This window comes from Capronia epimyces (genome assembly GCF_000585565.1).
Source record: "Capronia epimyces CBS 606.96 chromosome Unknown aczIQ-supercont1.9, whole genome shotgun sequence".
Taxonomy (NCBI): Eukaryota; Fungi; Ascomycota; class Eurotiomycetes; order Chaetothyriales; family Herpotrichiellaceae; genus Capronia; species Capronia epimyces.
In genome coordinates this window covers 813052-828163 of record NW_006912912.1, presented here as the reverse complement: position 1 = coordinate 828163, position 15112 = coordinate 813052, and the positions used below count along the sequence as shown (strand labels likewise).

Sequence of the window (15112 nt, the reverse complement as noted above, 5' to 3'; positions counted from 1 at the left end):
TAACGTGACATCTCTCCCTCAGGAACCAAGTCATCTTCATGATGACCATGCAATTCGTTTCTCTCATCATCATGGGTGTGATTATCGCCAAATACAGTGGAGAGACAAACTATGGCAAAGAAGGTATGTACTCTGGTCTGGTCCGGTGTGGTCCTCATACTGCACTCCTACTACTACTCCTACTACTACTCCTACTACTACTCCTACTACTACTCCTACTACTACTCCTACCACTACTACTACACTACTCCTACCATTTCTCTACTACTACTCCCATTTCTACTTTACTCCACTCTACCCCCCTACTCCCAACACTGCCATCTCACCAAAATGCCATCTACATGTCCCCATGCCGAAATATACTAACCATGACTCCAATTCATCCAGTCAACGTCATTGTGCCTCATTATGCCGAGGAGAAATTCCACGTCCACACCATCTTGGCAGACGACGTGTCGGAAGTCATCACCGGCCTCGACGTCGATGCCAACGCCAAGACGGCCAATAGCACGGAAACGAAGAAGGTCTAGAGCAGAGAAGATCAGAGTAGTTTTCACTGAAGCCCGAGTTGACTTGACTGTATGAAGGTGCAGGTGTAGCTGCAGCTGAAACTGAAGCTGACAGGGGCTGGACCAAGTGAAACTGGAACTGGAGTTGGAGTTGGAGCTGGAGGTGCTGAGAGTGAATTCGAGAGTGGGAGTGGGAGTGGGAGTGGGAGTGAGAGTGAGAGTGGTGCGATACTTAGGTAGATGATACTGATACTGGTTTTGGTACTGATACTGGTTTTGGTACTGATACTGGTAGATGATCCTGGTAGATGACACTAGTACTGGTATTTGTACTAGATGCATGCCGTGGCTGGCTTGTCATGTCATGTCATGCGAGTCTGTGGCTACTACAACTGTACCTGGCTCAGGAGACAAGAGGATTTCCTATTTCCTATCCTATCGTCATGGTGCCTACCTAAGCAACGTTTATAGTGGCCAGGCCTAACACTCCCCTAAACAACATAGCACAGCACCGCACAGCACAGATATAGATATAACGAGGAGAAGGCTGGGAATGGGAACGGGAATGGGAATTGGAATGTCTTTTACGATCTTAACATACCCTGTAGTTATGGTAATGTTAGGGCTGATAGTCGAACTGTCTAGTCTAGTCTAGTCTATCCAGTACAGTATAGTTCAATATACTCCAGTGCTGTATAGTACTATACTTACTATACTATACTATTGCCGTGCTGTGCTGTGCTGTGCTGTGGCCGTATAGTGCTTGTACTATGCTATTGCTGTGCTGTGGCTGTATAGTGCTAGTGCTGTGCTATCCGTCTTCTTATCTCAATTCAAGTCAACTACCACCCGGCCGGTCAGGGTGCCGTCATGCATGCTCTGGAACGTCTAGAGAAGAAATAAAATTAGCTCAAGCTCCGGGAGTTAGAGAAGGCCGACAGAGGAGGGTGCTATCACGAGGGTCAAGCTGACAGACGAGGAGTGTAGAGACCTAGTGCATGGAAGACAAGGTAGATAGAAGAATCATCAGGGCAGGAAGCAGGGGACAGGCAGAAGCAGAATCATCGGGAAATCATGAACAGACAAAGATCATCAGGGAAATTAGGACAGACAAAGATCATCAGGGAAATTAGGACAGACAAAGATCACCAAGGTAGGAAATCAGGAGACAGAACAGAAATACACTCACCTCCGTCAACTTATCCAGATGAACCAACGTATGATGCGGATCCACCACTCCACGCGCAGCAAAGTCCAAAACCTCCTGGGCGTCGCGTCTGTTGCCGACACAAGCCCCCGCGACGGTCAGCTGGCGAACCATCAGATAGCCAGGCTTACAGCTAGCGATGGGCTGGGCCACGCCCTCAGGCACGCCGACACAGACCAGGGTGCCGTTGAAGCGCAGGTAATGCAGGGCCTGCTCGTAGACCTTGTTGCTGGTGTTTGCGACGAGGGCGGCGTGGGCGCCAATGCCGGTCAGACGCACGACCTCGGCCACGATGTCGTCGCCGGCGAACTGCTGGAAGTCGAGAAAATGTTCGGCCCCGGACGCCTCGACCAGGCCGCGTTTGGAGCCGTGGTCGATGCCGATCACCCGCAAACCCAACCCTCGCGCCGCAATCTGCACGCCGATGTGGCCGAGTCCGCCGCCCGCCCCTGAGATCACCACCCACTCGCCGCCCTTGACTTGGGCTTTCTTGAGCGCGTCGTACATGGTCACGCCGGCGCAGAGCATCGGTGCCGCCGACGCCGAACTTAACCCCTCTGGAATCGGCGTCACGTAGTCGGCTGCTCCTACTACGTACTGCTGGAACGTCCCGGGTCGGAAGTATCCCGACACGGTGGAGTTGATACAGAGTCCATCTACGCCGGCGAGGCAGGGGGCTGTGCATGAATCAATCATTCAATCGTCATTCAAGTTTGCGTTGGGTGGGGTTGGGTGAGCTCGCTTCTCTCAATCTTTTGGTTTGCCATCGCTGGGGAAAAGAGGGGGAGGGGGGCCAGGCTGAAAGCTTCCTTCTCTCTCTCTCTCTCTCTCTCTCTCCCTCCGTGTGTGTGTGTGGTGTGTGTGTGTGTGTATGTGTGTTCTCTCTTTCACTCAAACGAAACGAAACATATCAGCCACTTACCGCAGCGGTGGCATACACTAGCCACCCATTTCACACCCACTCGATCGCCGACTTTGATCCCCGAGCTCTCGACTCCTGGGCCCAGTTTGACCACTCGGCCCACGCCCTCGTGGCCTCCAATCTGACCTTTTTGGTGTTAGACATGTCCAAGATGGAGATGGGAATAGAGCAAGAGCGCTATAAAGCAAGACAAGAGATGCATATTGGCCAAGGAAGAACAAGAACAAAGAATCTATTTCGTGATGCAGAAACGACATGGTAGGGTATTGTAAGGTAAGGTAGGGTAGGGCATGGTAGGGTAAGGCTGGTAGGGCAAGGCATAGTAGGGTATGGTAGGGTAGAGTTAGGCATGGCAGTATATGGCAATACATCGTAGGGTTAGGCATAGTAGGCAGGGGATAGCATAGAACGGCACAACATAACACAACATTACTATAACTAAATGACTGTAACTCAATGACTGTAACTCACCTGCCGGCGTAGGCTTAGGTAACGTCTCCCACGAGTTCGTCATCACACCGAGATCGGAATGGCAAACGCCCGAGTGGGTGCTAGATTCGACGGGGGATTAATCAGCCAGGAAAAACATGACAGAGGAGAGGAGAGTATAGGAGAAGAGTAAAGCGTGACACGTACAGTCTGATCAGCACCTCACCGGCCCCAGGCTCCGGAGTATCGACCTCAACCAACTTGGTGCTTATAGTGCCGGGCTTGTCGTAGATGGCGGCACGATGTCGTTGCGGTATAGTGAGGTCGAGGTCGCCGTTAAGGTCGCCGTTGGTGGTCTTGGCTGTGGTGTTGGTGTGCGTCATGATCATGAATTTGATTCTGATTCTGATCCTGGTTCTGGTTTTGATTCGGATTCCTCTGTACTGATATCGTATCAAGGCTGGACGAGGACAGCTACACTGTAGTACTGTAGTGGAGTTTGGAGTTCCTGAGTGGATGGGATAGGATAGGATAGAGTAAATACGAAGGTGAAGGTGGTGAAGGTGATAGTAGTGATAGTGATAGTAGTGATAGTGATAGTAGTGATGGTGATAGTAGTGATGGTGATAGTAGTGATGGTAGTGGTGATGGTAGTAGTAAAGTTAGCGATAGTAATAGTGGTGGTGATGATGATGATGATGATGATGATGATGATGATGATGATGATGATGATGATGGTATATCCCTCTTTAATTTTGAAGCGTTTCCGTTTCCCGTCTCTCGTCCGGTCTGTTCTTCAAAGACGACACCGTATCCGTGCAGTCCGAGCACTAAGTTTGCCAACTTGTTGAATCACCCAAGTGTAGACGATATAAGGGTAGCGAAGCGGCACGGTACCTGTCTACTTCTAGTCTGCTTTACGTCGTCTCGTCTAGTCTCGTGATCTCAAACGATAGTGATATAGACAGAGATATCGATATCGCTGGCGATTACGATGGCGATATGTAATGTCCGTTAAAGTTATCTTCTTCAGCGGAACAAGGCGTAATAATAGTGGGTACCTAGGCCAGGCCAGACTGCAACGGACGATAGGGATACCTAAGCTACACACCCACCTATACCTAGTACATACCTATCAGCGGCAGCGGCAGAGATACTGGGTAGGTAAGGTACCTACCTAGTAGAGAGGGGTGGTAATCTTATCATATGTAGGTAATTACAGGTGAGTTACAAGTGTACCGACAAGATGGGTCTGATGGAGCCTTGTATCATGGAGGTATGGATGTATGCTTTCCTACGCCATACCGTATGTGGAAGTACGGGCCGCGCTGGAGGAGCTGGAGCTTGACACTACTGTACTGTACTGTACTATACGGATGACACATACAAGGCACTCTGTACTTACGCATACATCGTTACCTGGGTATCTCTGTAAGATGGTACTGTACAGCTTATATAGGTACTAGGTACCTGTTTAAGATGGTATTGTATATCCTGGTACTGGGTACTGGGAACGAGGTACAAATATAGGTATAGGAACAGGTACTAGGTATAGGTATAGGTATAGGCATAGGTACAGGTAAAGGTACATGTACTAGGTATGGGTATAGATACACGTATTACTACGCACACCTTTATATCAGATTGACGTGGATGGATTTGATGTTGCTGTACGCAGCCAAACCAGCCTCTCCGAGCTCACGGCCGATGCCGGATTGCTTGACGCCGCCGAAAGGGATGCTAGATAGTGGTCAACATTAGTGGTGGTCAGAACGTGCGAACATGGAATTCAACCGTCACCCGTCATACTCAGGAGCTCAGGAGGGTCCCTGGTTCCTGGTTCCTGGTTCAAGCAAATGGATACAAGATCAAGTCTCAACGTACCGATAGTCAGAGTCGTTGCTGGAGTTGATCCAGACCATGCCGGCCTCAATGTCTCTTGCCACACGATGCGCCCTCTTCATGTCACGGGTGAAGACCTATCAAGGTTAGTTCTGCGATGATTTCGTTCCCTCAAAGACAAATAGATCTGACGACCCCAAGGCCAGGGACAGGGCCAGGTACTCGAACTCACCGAACTGCCGAGCCCGTAGGTCGTGTCATTCGCTCGGCGGACAGCCTCTTCCTCGGTGCGGAAGGAGGAAATGACTACAAACGGGCCGAAAACCTCCTCCTGGTAGATCTTCATGCCGTCCGTGACGTCGGTGAAGACGGTGGGCGCAATGAAGAAGCCTCGGCCGTTCACGTCCTTGTAGGCGTCGCCGCCCATGGACAGGGTCGCCCCCTCGTGCTTGCCGGACTCGATGTAGGACAAGATGCGATCGAACTGGGCCTTGGTGATCTGGGGTCCTTGATACGTGGCATCCTCAAACGGATCCCCGATCTTGGACGTGCTTCGAACTCGGTCTTTGAACGCCGTGACAAACTCGTCGTACACCGCCTCTTGCACCAGGATGCGGCTCGTCGCCGTGCAGATCTGGCCTTGGTTGTACATGACCCCGCTGTGAGCCCAGGTGGCGGCCGAGTCGAGGTCGGCGTCGTCGAACACCAGGAGCGGGCTCTTCCCGCCCGTCTCCAGCGAGATGTTTTTCATGTTGGCCGACGCCAGTTTCATGATCTGTCGCCCGGTCGCGGTAGACCCGGTAAAGGCAATCTTGTCAATCCCCGGGTGCGCCGCAATGCACGCGCCTGTGACCGTGCCTTGGCCGTTCAGGATGTTCACCACCCCGGGCGGGAAGCCTGCTTCCTTGACCAGTCTCGCCAGGTAGAGCACCGAGAGCGGTGTCTGTTCGGCCGGTTTCAGGACCACGGTATTGCCACATGCCAGCGCCGGGCCTAGCTTCCATGCGGCCATGGACTGCCTCCGGTGTCAGCTGAGCTCAATGCCGGATATCAAGAAGCTCCTCTTTCTTCTCGTGCTGTCGTGTGCTCGCTCGACTTACCAGCGGGAAGTTCCACCTAAAAGTAGCTGTCAGTCTGTTTGTCCCTTGGTCGCTGACCGCTGGTCACTGGTCACTGGTCGCGTTGGCAAGATGCGCGCTCAGCACTGTACGTACAGAATGATCTGTCCACAGACCCCGACCAGCTCTCGAACCGTATATGCCAGCTTGGATGGTCCCGACTCTATCACCTCGCCATGAATCTTGTCGGCCCATCCACCGTAGTACCTCAGGCATTTGGCCGTCCCTGCAACATCACCCTGGAGGGCGTGCTGGTATGGCTTTCCTGCATTCGGTTTCTTGCCGTCAGCTTCAGGGCAGAACAACGACCGAGAAGGACATGTCCCTCAGTTGTCGGTGTCCCCTTGCTTACCGTTGTCCCACGTCTCGATGGTCGCCAACACATGCGCGTGCTCTTCCACGAGCGATGCAAGTTTCAGCAACAGGTCCCCTCTTTCGGTAGCATGCATGTTTCGCCATGACGGCTCCCGAAGGGCCTTCCTCGCGGCTTGAACCGCTGAGTCGACGTCCTCAGGCCCGGCGGCGTAGACGCTCGTAATCTCGGTCTCGGTTCTGGGTTGGAGTTGGGCGTCAACATTTCGCAGCCCAGCTCATGCAACAGAGCATAGAGGGGAGGAGAAGGCTCACGCAGGGTTGATAGTCGAAAGCTTTCCTTTGAGCGACGACTCGACAAACTCGTTGTTGATAAACAAGCCAACTGGCTGGACATACTTCAGCCCGTTGGGGGCAACCAGTTCAAGTTCAACCGCAAGATCCGACATGACTGCAACTTGAGCAGGGCAATGACACAGGCACTTCTCGATGGGTTGAGCGTTGGTACTAAACATACAAACATGCAACCACCAGGCCAGGTGGAATGCCTAGCGGTAGGCAACGGCCATCTGCCATGCTGAGATACGGAGTACAGTATCCGTATACGCTGTACAGAGTCCAGTCGTCAGTTGCATGTCCAGATTCGACAGGTGACAGCGTGCCGGCACAGCACATCCCACATCCAACATCCACCGTGGTATGGGTCCGAGTCCGGGTGCCGCTGGCTGTCGCCGCCAATCTTAGCTTTTCCAGGCGGCCCGCTGAACCCCTTTTGGGTTGGCAGCGAGCGCTCTGATCCGTACAGCAACTATTAGTCATTACTGCATCTGCCACCACCACCACTGCAACTGACTGACCGGGCCAGCGATAAACGAACAGCGCCGGGTAGGTGCCGGTTAACGCTATCAACGCCTTCGCCATGTGGAGACCTCCCGCGGCCGGGCCAGAATGCCAGAGTATAAGATCCAGGAGGCGGCCGCAATCTGGTAGAGCCGTGCCGAAATCACTGTGCACTGATCGAACCATCTGATCCAAGATCCAAGCCAGACAGACATAGATGCCAGCGCCAGCACCAGCACCAGCACCAGCACCAGGAACCTTCATATAATAATACAGTAATAATGGCCGACTTTTCCGCCTATGGAGTACCCAGTCCGGAATGGGATGAACTGACCGGCGTCACCGACGGCGCCTCAGTCAAAGGGTTCGCCGCGCAGGGTTTCCTGGATCTCACCGGTCTGGATGAAATCGCCGAAACCACGCCTGACGACCCGGCATTTGTCAGCCGGCTGGAGGAGCTGCAGCGCAAGACAGATGCCAGCCGGGAAATCGAATCGGCACAGTGGTGGAAAGACACAGGTACACCTGCACCGGTGCTTCTCTCGCATCCCGCCCCGTGCGGCGAATGTCCCTGTCCGGTGTAGCAAGCTTATTCGTGTCTCTGTAGGACTGAAGGAAAAGGTGTCGGTAGAAGACGTCGAGATTGCCACGCGCGATGGCAAGTCGGTGCCGGCTCGCCTGTACCGGCCCAAGGCGGGAGGCCCCGACAAGAAATACCCGGTCTACATGTTCTTCCACGGCGGCGGCTTTCTCTTCGGCTCGCTGACGGGCGAGGACGTGACCTGCTCCACCATCGCCAACGCATTACAGATTCTGGTGGTCAACGTCTGCTACCGTCACACGCCGCAGGTGAGGTATCCCACGCCCTTCCACGATGCCTGGGACTCGTTCGAATGGGTCTCCAAGAACATCGACGACTTCGGCGGCGACTCGCAGCTCATCACCGTCGGGGGCATTTCTGCGGGCGGCGGCCTGGCTGCATACCTCACCCTGGAGGAGAATAAGAGGGCGCCGGGAGCCGGCCGGATCAAGGGCCAGATGCTGGGAGCCCCTTGGCTACTCGCGCCGAAGTTGGCCCCCGTCAACCTGCTGGCTTCAAAGGAGGTCAGTGCCTATCACCAGTGCCGCGATGCCCCGGTCCTGCCGGCAAGCAGCATGGCCCTGTTTCAGGCACTGCTCCGCCAAGAAAATCCCACGGATAACTACATCCAAGTCAGCAAGGACGAGGAGTGGGCGTTCAAAGGCATGCCCAAAACAGCCATCTTGGTTGCCGGCATGGATCCTTTGCGAGACGAGGCATTGCTGTACGGGCAGGAACTGGAAAAGCGAGGGTATGTTCTCCAATCTCCAATCTCTTGCTTGACCGCCGTTCCCGTTGCTGACCTGTATTGCTGCTCAAGGGTGTCGACCAGCATCTCCATCTTTCCCGGTCTGCCGCATGGATTCCGGCGGTTCAAGAGCCTTCCTTCCACTCCCAAATGGGATAAGGCACACATCGATGCCATTGCGTGGTTTTTCGAGCCAACTACCGCCTAGACGTCAGCCCATTAGAACCGTCTAGGCTCAATCTCAAGGCGAGCACACAGAGTACCTACAGATAGCCGAAGCGTGGCTTGGCTTCAGTTGACGACCTCAATTGCGAGTCTCCTATCTGTGACTTGAATACGTATTATGGCTGGTCGGCCGGAAAAGGAATGCTGCATCATTCCGTAACAGTAACACGTGTTGTTCTTGAGTACTATGGAAGATTGAAGATCGAAGATCCTGTCTCGTGGCCGAGGCCAAGCCTCTGTGACGGGATCAAGCGTTGAGAACTCATATAGTCTAGAATACATGGAGCTCGCTTTTCACGTCCTTCATTCGTCTGAGGTCGGAAAATCAAATCGTTTGACGGGAGCTCGCGGTCAAGTTTCTACCTCTGGTGATACTCCGACAGTGCTGGATCGACGTAAGAGGAATAAAACACTGCACCATCATTTCGTCGCGTTCCGAAGTGACATGTAACTGCTCTGGCTCTGCAGCAGGGATAAGAGCACCCAGATCAGTCTGAGTCGCTGTCTTAATCATCATTCTCGTCGTCGCTGCTGATGAACCCACGTTCTTTCTCTTCGGCAGCTTCAAATTCCGCTTTCAATCGTAATCTCTTGACTTCGGATGGCCGATCTTCGCCGAGACTAGTGGCATCCTCGAGGGCATCGTCAAAGTATCCCCAAAGTCGATTGATACTTACGTCATGTAGCAATTCGTCCTTGGTTCTGTCTGATCCAGGATTGTTTTCGAAGGTCATTCCACTCATCATATCCTCAATCTCATCCTCAGAGTCCTTCCTTGCGATGGATCTGGCGGACTCCAGCAGCTCTAAGACGCCCTCGTGCTGCCACCAAGCGCCATAGCTGTGTTGTAAAACTAGCAGCATCTCCTCAAATGTGCCTGACGAATAGGACTCTGGTAATTCAGAGAGGTAGTCATCAGCGTCCAAAAGCATATGCACAAAGTTCTGATTGATGTTCTCGATGGTTCTGGCAAGGAGCTTGACGTCGAGTTCGAGCTTCTGCTGCACGGTCGTGATAGCCTGATATGGCTTCCCCACCCACTGGCGGCTAACTGGGCTTCGGGTAACGTAGAGCTCGATACGTGCCCAAAGCTCGGGAGGCAACCGGCCTGCAGCCACTTTTCGAGCGAGCTTGATATTGATTATGTCGATAAGCAGTTTCAGCTTGAGCAACATGACTGTAGAGACATGCTGAACCTGGAACTCTTTCTCGAGGTAGCCGACGTCTTCAAGCACATTGGCACCTTTGACGTTCAGGAACGGCAAGTCCATATCACCCCAGTCATAGTCACCGCGCCGACCTTCTGTCGCATACCACTTGATGAAGTCATAACATTCCTGGTCTTGATCCAGCTGCAGCAACGTTGGGGCAATGATGTCTCGGATCCCCATGTTGTCGCTTCTGCACAGCCGCAGCATATCCTGCATATGGTCAAGAGCCTCAGTGATGCCGTCCAGTGTTCCCAGTCTGCGTAGACTATCTGCCAAAGCGAACCGTGCACGCATGTAATCTCGAGTATTGAGGATGCCCCAGAAGTGACCAACGTCGGTCTCGAATGCATTGGCGGGGGTCATAAAGTCGGGAGTTGCATTGCGAACGGCATGGTCTTCTTTGTCGAGTTTAGTGCGGCATCGTTTGATACGATTACAGACTGATTTGTGCCCGGGGCGGTCTTGTACTTGGTGCTCGCGGCAGCAATAGCGAACCGCGCGACAGCCTGTGCATTTGGAAAGTTTGGATTTTGGCTCCAGGCAGAACCCACAGCGGTGCTTTAACGAGCCACGGGGGCCTTTGAAGTCGGTATAAGGAACCTTGGCGGCCGGCAAGTGCGCCGAATGCACGATTTGGACCATCGCGATGGCTGAGTCAGAGACACGGAACAACGATCAAGGTACGGTCGGGTGACAGGTGAGAGGTGAGCGGTGAGCGGTATGAGGTTCTGCTCGAGTGGAAGGCAAGAGAATTGATGAACAAGAGAGAGAAGGCGTGAATCGCCGCCACAGTCTGGCCTTGTAACTGTTTGATCGAGGCTACATGTGCGACTCGGTGAGTTTCACGCGGTCAACATCTGAGATCAAGCGCGTGAATATAGTGAAGATAAGGGGAGTGTAAATAGTCGATATATAGGTATTAAAAAAAGGTGTAGTCCTTGGTTGCAAAAGCGGCGCACGCCAGGAGTCACTGACACGTGATGCCACGTGGTTGCCATCTGTGCCGTACCTCCTAGGTACCTAGGTACCTAATACCTGCTGTACTACTACGGATGTGGTGTATGAATGGTTTGATGCGAACAATGAGAAGTCAAGGGATTGGCAGATTGACACTGTAGTCAGCAATGCGGGGTGGAAAGTGCATTTGTTCTTATCGGGACAAGACACTTTCTGGAGGGAGGGACCGTGCTCGGGCTTATGTGGGGAGTGAGGACTGCTGACACCCTTTCTTTTCTGTATAGGCACCTAATAGGTGTAGGTATCCTGTATGGCCAGAATCATACCAGGCACGCGCCTCCATTTGCACAAGTCGTCGAACCCGTGATCCAGCGAGAACCCTCCTCACAGAGGAAGGCTACAATCTGCACGATGTCGTCGACCTGTCCTACCCGGGGAGCAGCAGGGGTGTTGTCGATGTAAGTCTGCATGCCTTTCAAGGCATCATCCGGCATGGCACTAGATGGGACATTCCCCCAAGATCAATCAGCATTGTCAATAGTCGAGCTGAGCCTGAATATGAATGCCCCGGGCGGCCGGAACTTGGATTGGACTTATTACTTACGTCCACATATCTGTCTGCACAGGTCCAGGGTTCACACAATTCACCGTGACCCCATACTTGTGACCGAGTTCAACGGCCCAAGTCCGCGCCAGACTCTCCATACCGGCCTTGGTCGCTCCATAGGCCGCATGCATGACCCAGCCTGTTCACCATGTCAGAGTCCGCCGTACAAGTCAGCTTGACTGGTGGGTGAGTGGCAAGAATATCAGAGGCTGAGGCTCAGGCCTACCTTGGCGTGCCACGACGCTCGAGAGGTTGATGATCCGTCCCCCTTTCTGGAGATGCGGCAAGCACTCCTTGACCAGAAACATCGGAAAGCGAACGTTGGTGTGGAACATTTTGTCCCAATGCTCGTACGTCAGATCCTTGGTAAAGAGTTCGTCGCCAGCGCCGGCATTATTGATGATGATATCGATGCCATCGCTGCCGAATGCATACATTGCCGCGTCCACCACTATTCGAGGTGCCTCGAGGGATCGACAGTCGGCCTTGACGCAGCTGGCCTGTCCCCCGGCCGCCTTGATACTCTCAATCACCTGCTGTGCCCTGTCCTCGGCCGACCCAAATGTAATCAATACTTTGGCGCCTCGTTTGGCCAGTTCGTGAGCAATGCCAGCCCCGATCCCGCGCGAACCTCCAGTCACTATAGCGGTTTTCCCCTTAAGAGACATGTTCGATGTTGATGTCAAGAACGCTGTGCACAGACCGATCACGAAAGGCGCAGGGCAGGGCAGGGGCAGGGCAGGTGGATTATTTGAGGTATTTTTAACCTTCAGTACAGTATTCGAAGATTTTGTAGTTACAGTGATAAGGTTGACTGTCAGCTTGCTCAACCAAGCAGTTGGGTCGTCGTCGCCTTAGCCTTATCAGTATCCGTATATGTGTTCTTTGCGCCTCGATAGGTGCGGCTTTCTCCGTCTGAATGGGGGATAGACTTCAGTGAGGCTTACATTTTCTTGCCTAATTAGTATCCGTACACATGGCGGTGGGTCGCTTATCCCATGTACTCCGTACACAATTTTCCAACTCCAGGCATACAGCGACATAGAGCCTTAATATCTAGGTATGATGCATCTCTTGATGACTGCAACCCGTGACGAAAGTAATGATCTGATCCATCTAGTATTTATTTCTTCCTCTTATACCTGGCTTGGTCTCTACAGAATCTAGTGTACTTGACATATAGTAGACTCGATGCACGAAATAGAATCTGGACAATGAAATGCGCGGTGAAAAGAGCTAGTGACTCAGTAATATGCTGAGGACTGGTTCCGCAGTCTGCAGTCTGGAGGAGGGTCACCCTCCTGCTGTACCGTACGAGTTTATACATGTCGGGCTAGATGAGCGGTGGTTAAGGTCCCACGTCTTGGAACAAGATGCGACGCTTGATCCACCAGGGCAGGACCTTGGACACTTGCCACTTTGCATAAGTTCTCGACCGGATGGAGAAGACCATATCCAGTTCCTCCAACGACCGCATCTTGGTCTCGGGGCAGGCGAGGAAGATAAAGATCATGGCAATGATGTTCAATCCTGCGTAGAATCCGAAAGCGCCCGTGGGCCCCATGACGGTCAGCATTCGCGGAAAGGTCAGCGAGAGTGCGGTGGCCCAGAAATTGTTGGTGGCAACAGCCCACGACATTCCCACCTCGGCATGAGTGATGGGGAAGACTTCGGCAGAGTAGGCAAACGCGCAACAGCCTTCGCCTAGACTGTAGAAGGCGGTGAAGAGGAAGACGAAGAAGGCGATCAGGCCCAAATGGGCTTCGCTCGTGATAGGGATGTAGAAGCAGAATCCAGCGGCCAACAGGGTCCAGAACATGTTGGGAAACGTCGACAGTAACAGAGTACGTCTGCCCAGGCGGTCAATCATCCACAGAGAGGGGGCGGTGAAGGCGCCCGCCACCATGTTAAAACCCCAGGACACAAGGAGGGAATCGCGCACAGAGCTTCCGGCCTGTGTGAAGACGGTGGCGGAATAGAAGCCCATGATATTGACTGCCTCATGTCAGACGTAAGGTACGGCCATGGAGAGAGAGAGAGAGAGACGGGCTCGTGTGATGGGTTGGGTTGGGTCAAACTCACTGCCAGACATTTGTTGAGCAATCATCAGAATGCTGGCGGCCTGGGTGGCTCGCCGGACTCGAGGGATGGTCCAGAGCTCAGTGAATCGGGTCAGCATGTTGTCGGCCTTTGTCCACTCGCTCTCACGGATCAAAAACTCCTCCTGTTTCATTTGGACATGGATGTAGTACAGATCCCGTGCAGCCTGGATCGGACCGTTTCGAAGCCGGAGCAGGGACTTGTAAGCGTCCCTGTATCTGCCTTTCTTCATGTACCAACGAGGTGACTCGGGACAGAACCAAATTCCCAGGAGCAGAGGAACAGCAGGGATAAAAGCCGATCCGAATTGCAGACGCCACGAAATCGGGCCAATGCGATAGAGGATCAAGTTGGCCGCAGACCCGAACACTCCTCCCATGCAGTTCCAGATCTGCCAGGTCATGGTGAGCCCGCCCCGGACGCTGGTCGGGGCAATCTCAGTCGAGAAGCGAGGCACGGTCACTTCCTTCAGCCCCATGCCAATCCCGAGTAGCAGTCGACAGACGGCCAGCTGAGGCCAGTCCTGTGCTACGGCCGAGCCGATTGGGGCGAGCAGGCTGAATATGGCCGCGAAGAAGATGGTACCTCTTCGCCCAAAGAGGGTGTTGAGCGGATCGCTGGCCCACACCGCTCTAGGAATGAAATATCAGTACGGCCCGGTCCAAGGTTAAGTCGAGTCGACAAACTCACATGATGGCAATGGCTGCATAGGGGCAACAGTTGATGAAGCCGATCAGCCAGCTATTACTGCCGCAATTTCCGGCCGCTTCACATTCAGCCCCGCTATCGGCAATACCAAACGCCTGCGGGAAGGAGAGGTTGGCACCGTTTGCACCTGTCAAAGGGAGTCAATATCCGCCAGCATCCCATCTGTCTTCGTGGGTGTGGACCTTACCGGTCTGGTCCCATCCTTGGATGGCAGCCGAGATACAGTTGAGAATGACTGTAAAATAGAGGCCTTTGGAGAGTTTCCATCGATGAGTGACTTCGGTTTTCAGGATTTCCACCTCGTCGCTGCTGAGCCCTTCCACATCTTGAAACAATTCCGGAGTTTTAGCCACGAGTGCACCCTTGGTCAAGATGGGCAACAGATCAATCATGTCCGCCTCACTCGCAAAGTCCTCGACATCTTGGATGAGTTGTTCTCGAGACACGAAAACAAGCGGATTGACTTCCCTGGTTACATACCAGTAGGTCAGCATCAGCACCAGCATCAGTATAGGCTAGCCGTGTCAGGGCCAGGAGAGTAAAAAGGATGATCTTACTTGCCCACTTGACCGCGCAACATTCCTTGAGCTTCTCATGGATGGTCTCAGTGAGCCCGTCTTTCAGATGTTCTACGATGACCTTTGGTTCACCCGACTCGGGCTGGTGGAGGTTTACATTAGAACTAGGGGATAACACATGTGCGATTGGTTCATCACATACTGAACAGAGTGGGTTTCGCCCATCTCTTTGATGGCCATGATAGCCGATTCACTGCCACGGAAAGAAACAAAAGAAAG

General features: G+C 53.2%; 7 protein-coding genes across 7 annotated transcripts; 2 read left to right on the top strand and 5 right to left on the bottom strand.

Moving 5' to 3' along the window:
• Positions 1–71: 71 nt before the first annotated feature.
• A1O3_09295 (uncharacterized protein) lies at positions 72–530 on the top strand (the record flags this gene model as incomplete). Its single annotated transcript, XM_007739389.1, has 2 exons — positions 72–123; positions 388–530. 2 exons carry the CDS (start codon positions 72–74, stop codon positions 528–530), a joined length of 195 nt encoding a protein of 64 aa, XP_007737579.1.
• A 1108-nt stretch (positions 531–1638) lies between these two features.
• On the bottom strand, positions 1639–3450 carry A1O3_09294 (alcohol dehydrogenase; the record flags this gene model as incomplete). The annotated part of the gene is made up of 4 exons (XM_007739388.1): positions 1639–2393; positions 2639–2764; positions 3110–3189; positions 3275–3450. 4 exons carry the CDS (start codon positions 3448–3450, stop codon positions 1639–1641), a joined length of 1137 nt encoding a protein of 378 aa, XP_007737578.1.
• Positions 3451–4701: 1251 nt separating this feature from the next.
• A1O3_09293 (aldehyde dehydrogenase (NAD+)) lies at positions 4702–6788 on the bottom strand (the record flags this gene model as incomplete). Its single annotated transcript, XM_007739387.1, has 7 exons — positions 4702–4807; positions 4952–5046; positions 5142–5924; positions 6010–6025; positions 6124–6292; positions 6380–6579; positions 6655–6788. 7 exons carry the CDS (start codon positions 6786–6788, stop codon positions 4702–4704), a joined length of 1503 nt encoding a protein of 500 aa, XP_007737577.1.
• Positions 6789–7460: 672 nt separating this feature from the next.
• Positions 7461–8715, top strand: A1O3_09292 (uncharacterized protein; the record flags this gene model as incomplete). The annotated part of the gene is made up of 3 exons (XM_007739386.1): positions 7461–7698; positions 7787–8510; positions 8580–8715. 3 exons carry the CDS (start codon positions 7461–7463, stop codon positions 8713–8715), a joined length of 1098 nt encoding a protein of 365 aa, XP_007737576.1.
• Positions 8716–9238: 523 nt separating this feature from the next.
• Positions 9239–10585, bottom strand: A1O3_09291 (uncharacterized protein; the record flags this gene model as incomplete). Its single annotated transcript, XM_007739385.1, has 1 exon — positions 9239–10585. The coding sequence occupies one exon, from the start codon at positions 10583–10585 to the stop codon at positions 9239–9241; it is 1347 nt and encodes a 448-aa protein (XP_007737575.1).
• Positions 10586–11500: 915 nt separating this feature from the next.
• On the bottom strand, positions 11501–12175 carry A1O3_09290 (uncharacterized protein; the record flags this gene model as incomplete). Its single annotated transcript, XM_007739384.1, has 2 exons — positions 11501–11646; positions 11734–12175. The coding sequence occupies 2 exons, from the start codon at positions 12173–12175 to the stop codon at positions 11501–11503; spliced, it is 588 nt and encodes a 195-aa protein (XP_007737574.1).
• A 680-nt stretch (positions 12176–12855) lies between these two features.
• On the bottom strand, positions 12856–15073 carry A1O3_09289 (uncharacterized protein; the record flags this gene model as incomplete). The annotated part of the gene is made up of 6 exons (XM_007739383.1): positions 12856–13502; positions 13590–14239; positions 14298–14442; positions 14503–14783; positions 14881–14997; positions 15036–15073. The coding sequence occupies 6 exons, from the start codon at positions 15071–15073 to the stop codon at positions 12856–12858; spliced, it is 1878 nt and encodes a 625-aa protein (XP_007737573.1).
• Positions 15074–15112: the final 39 nt, after the last annotated feature.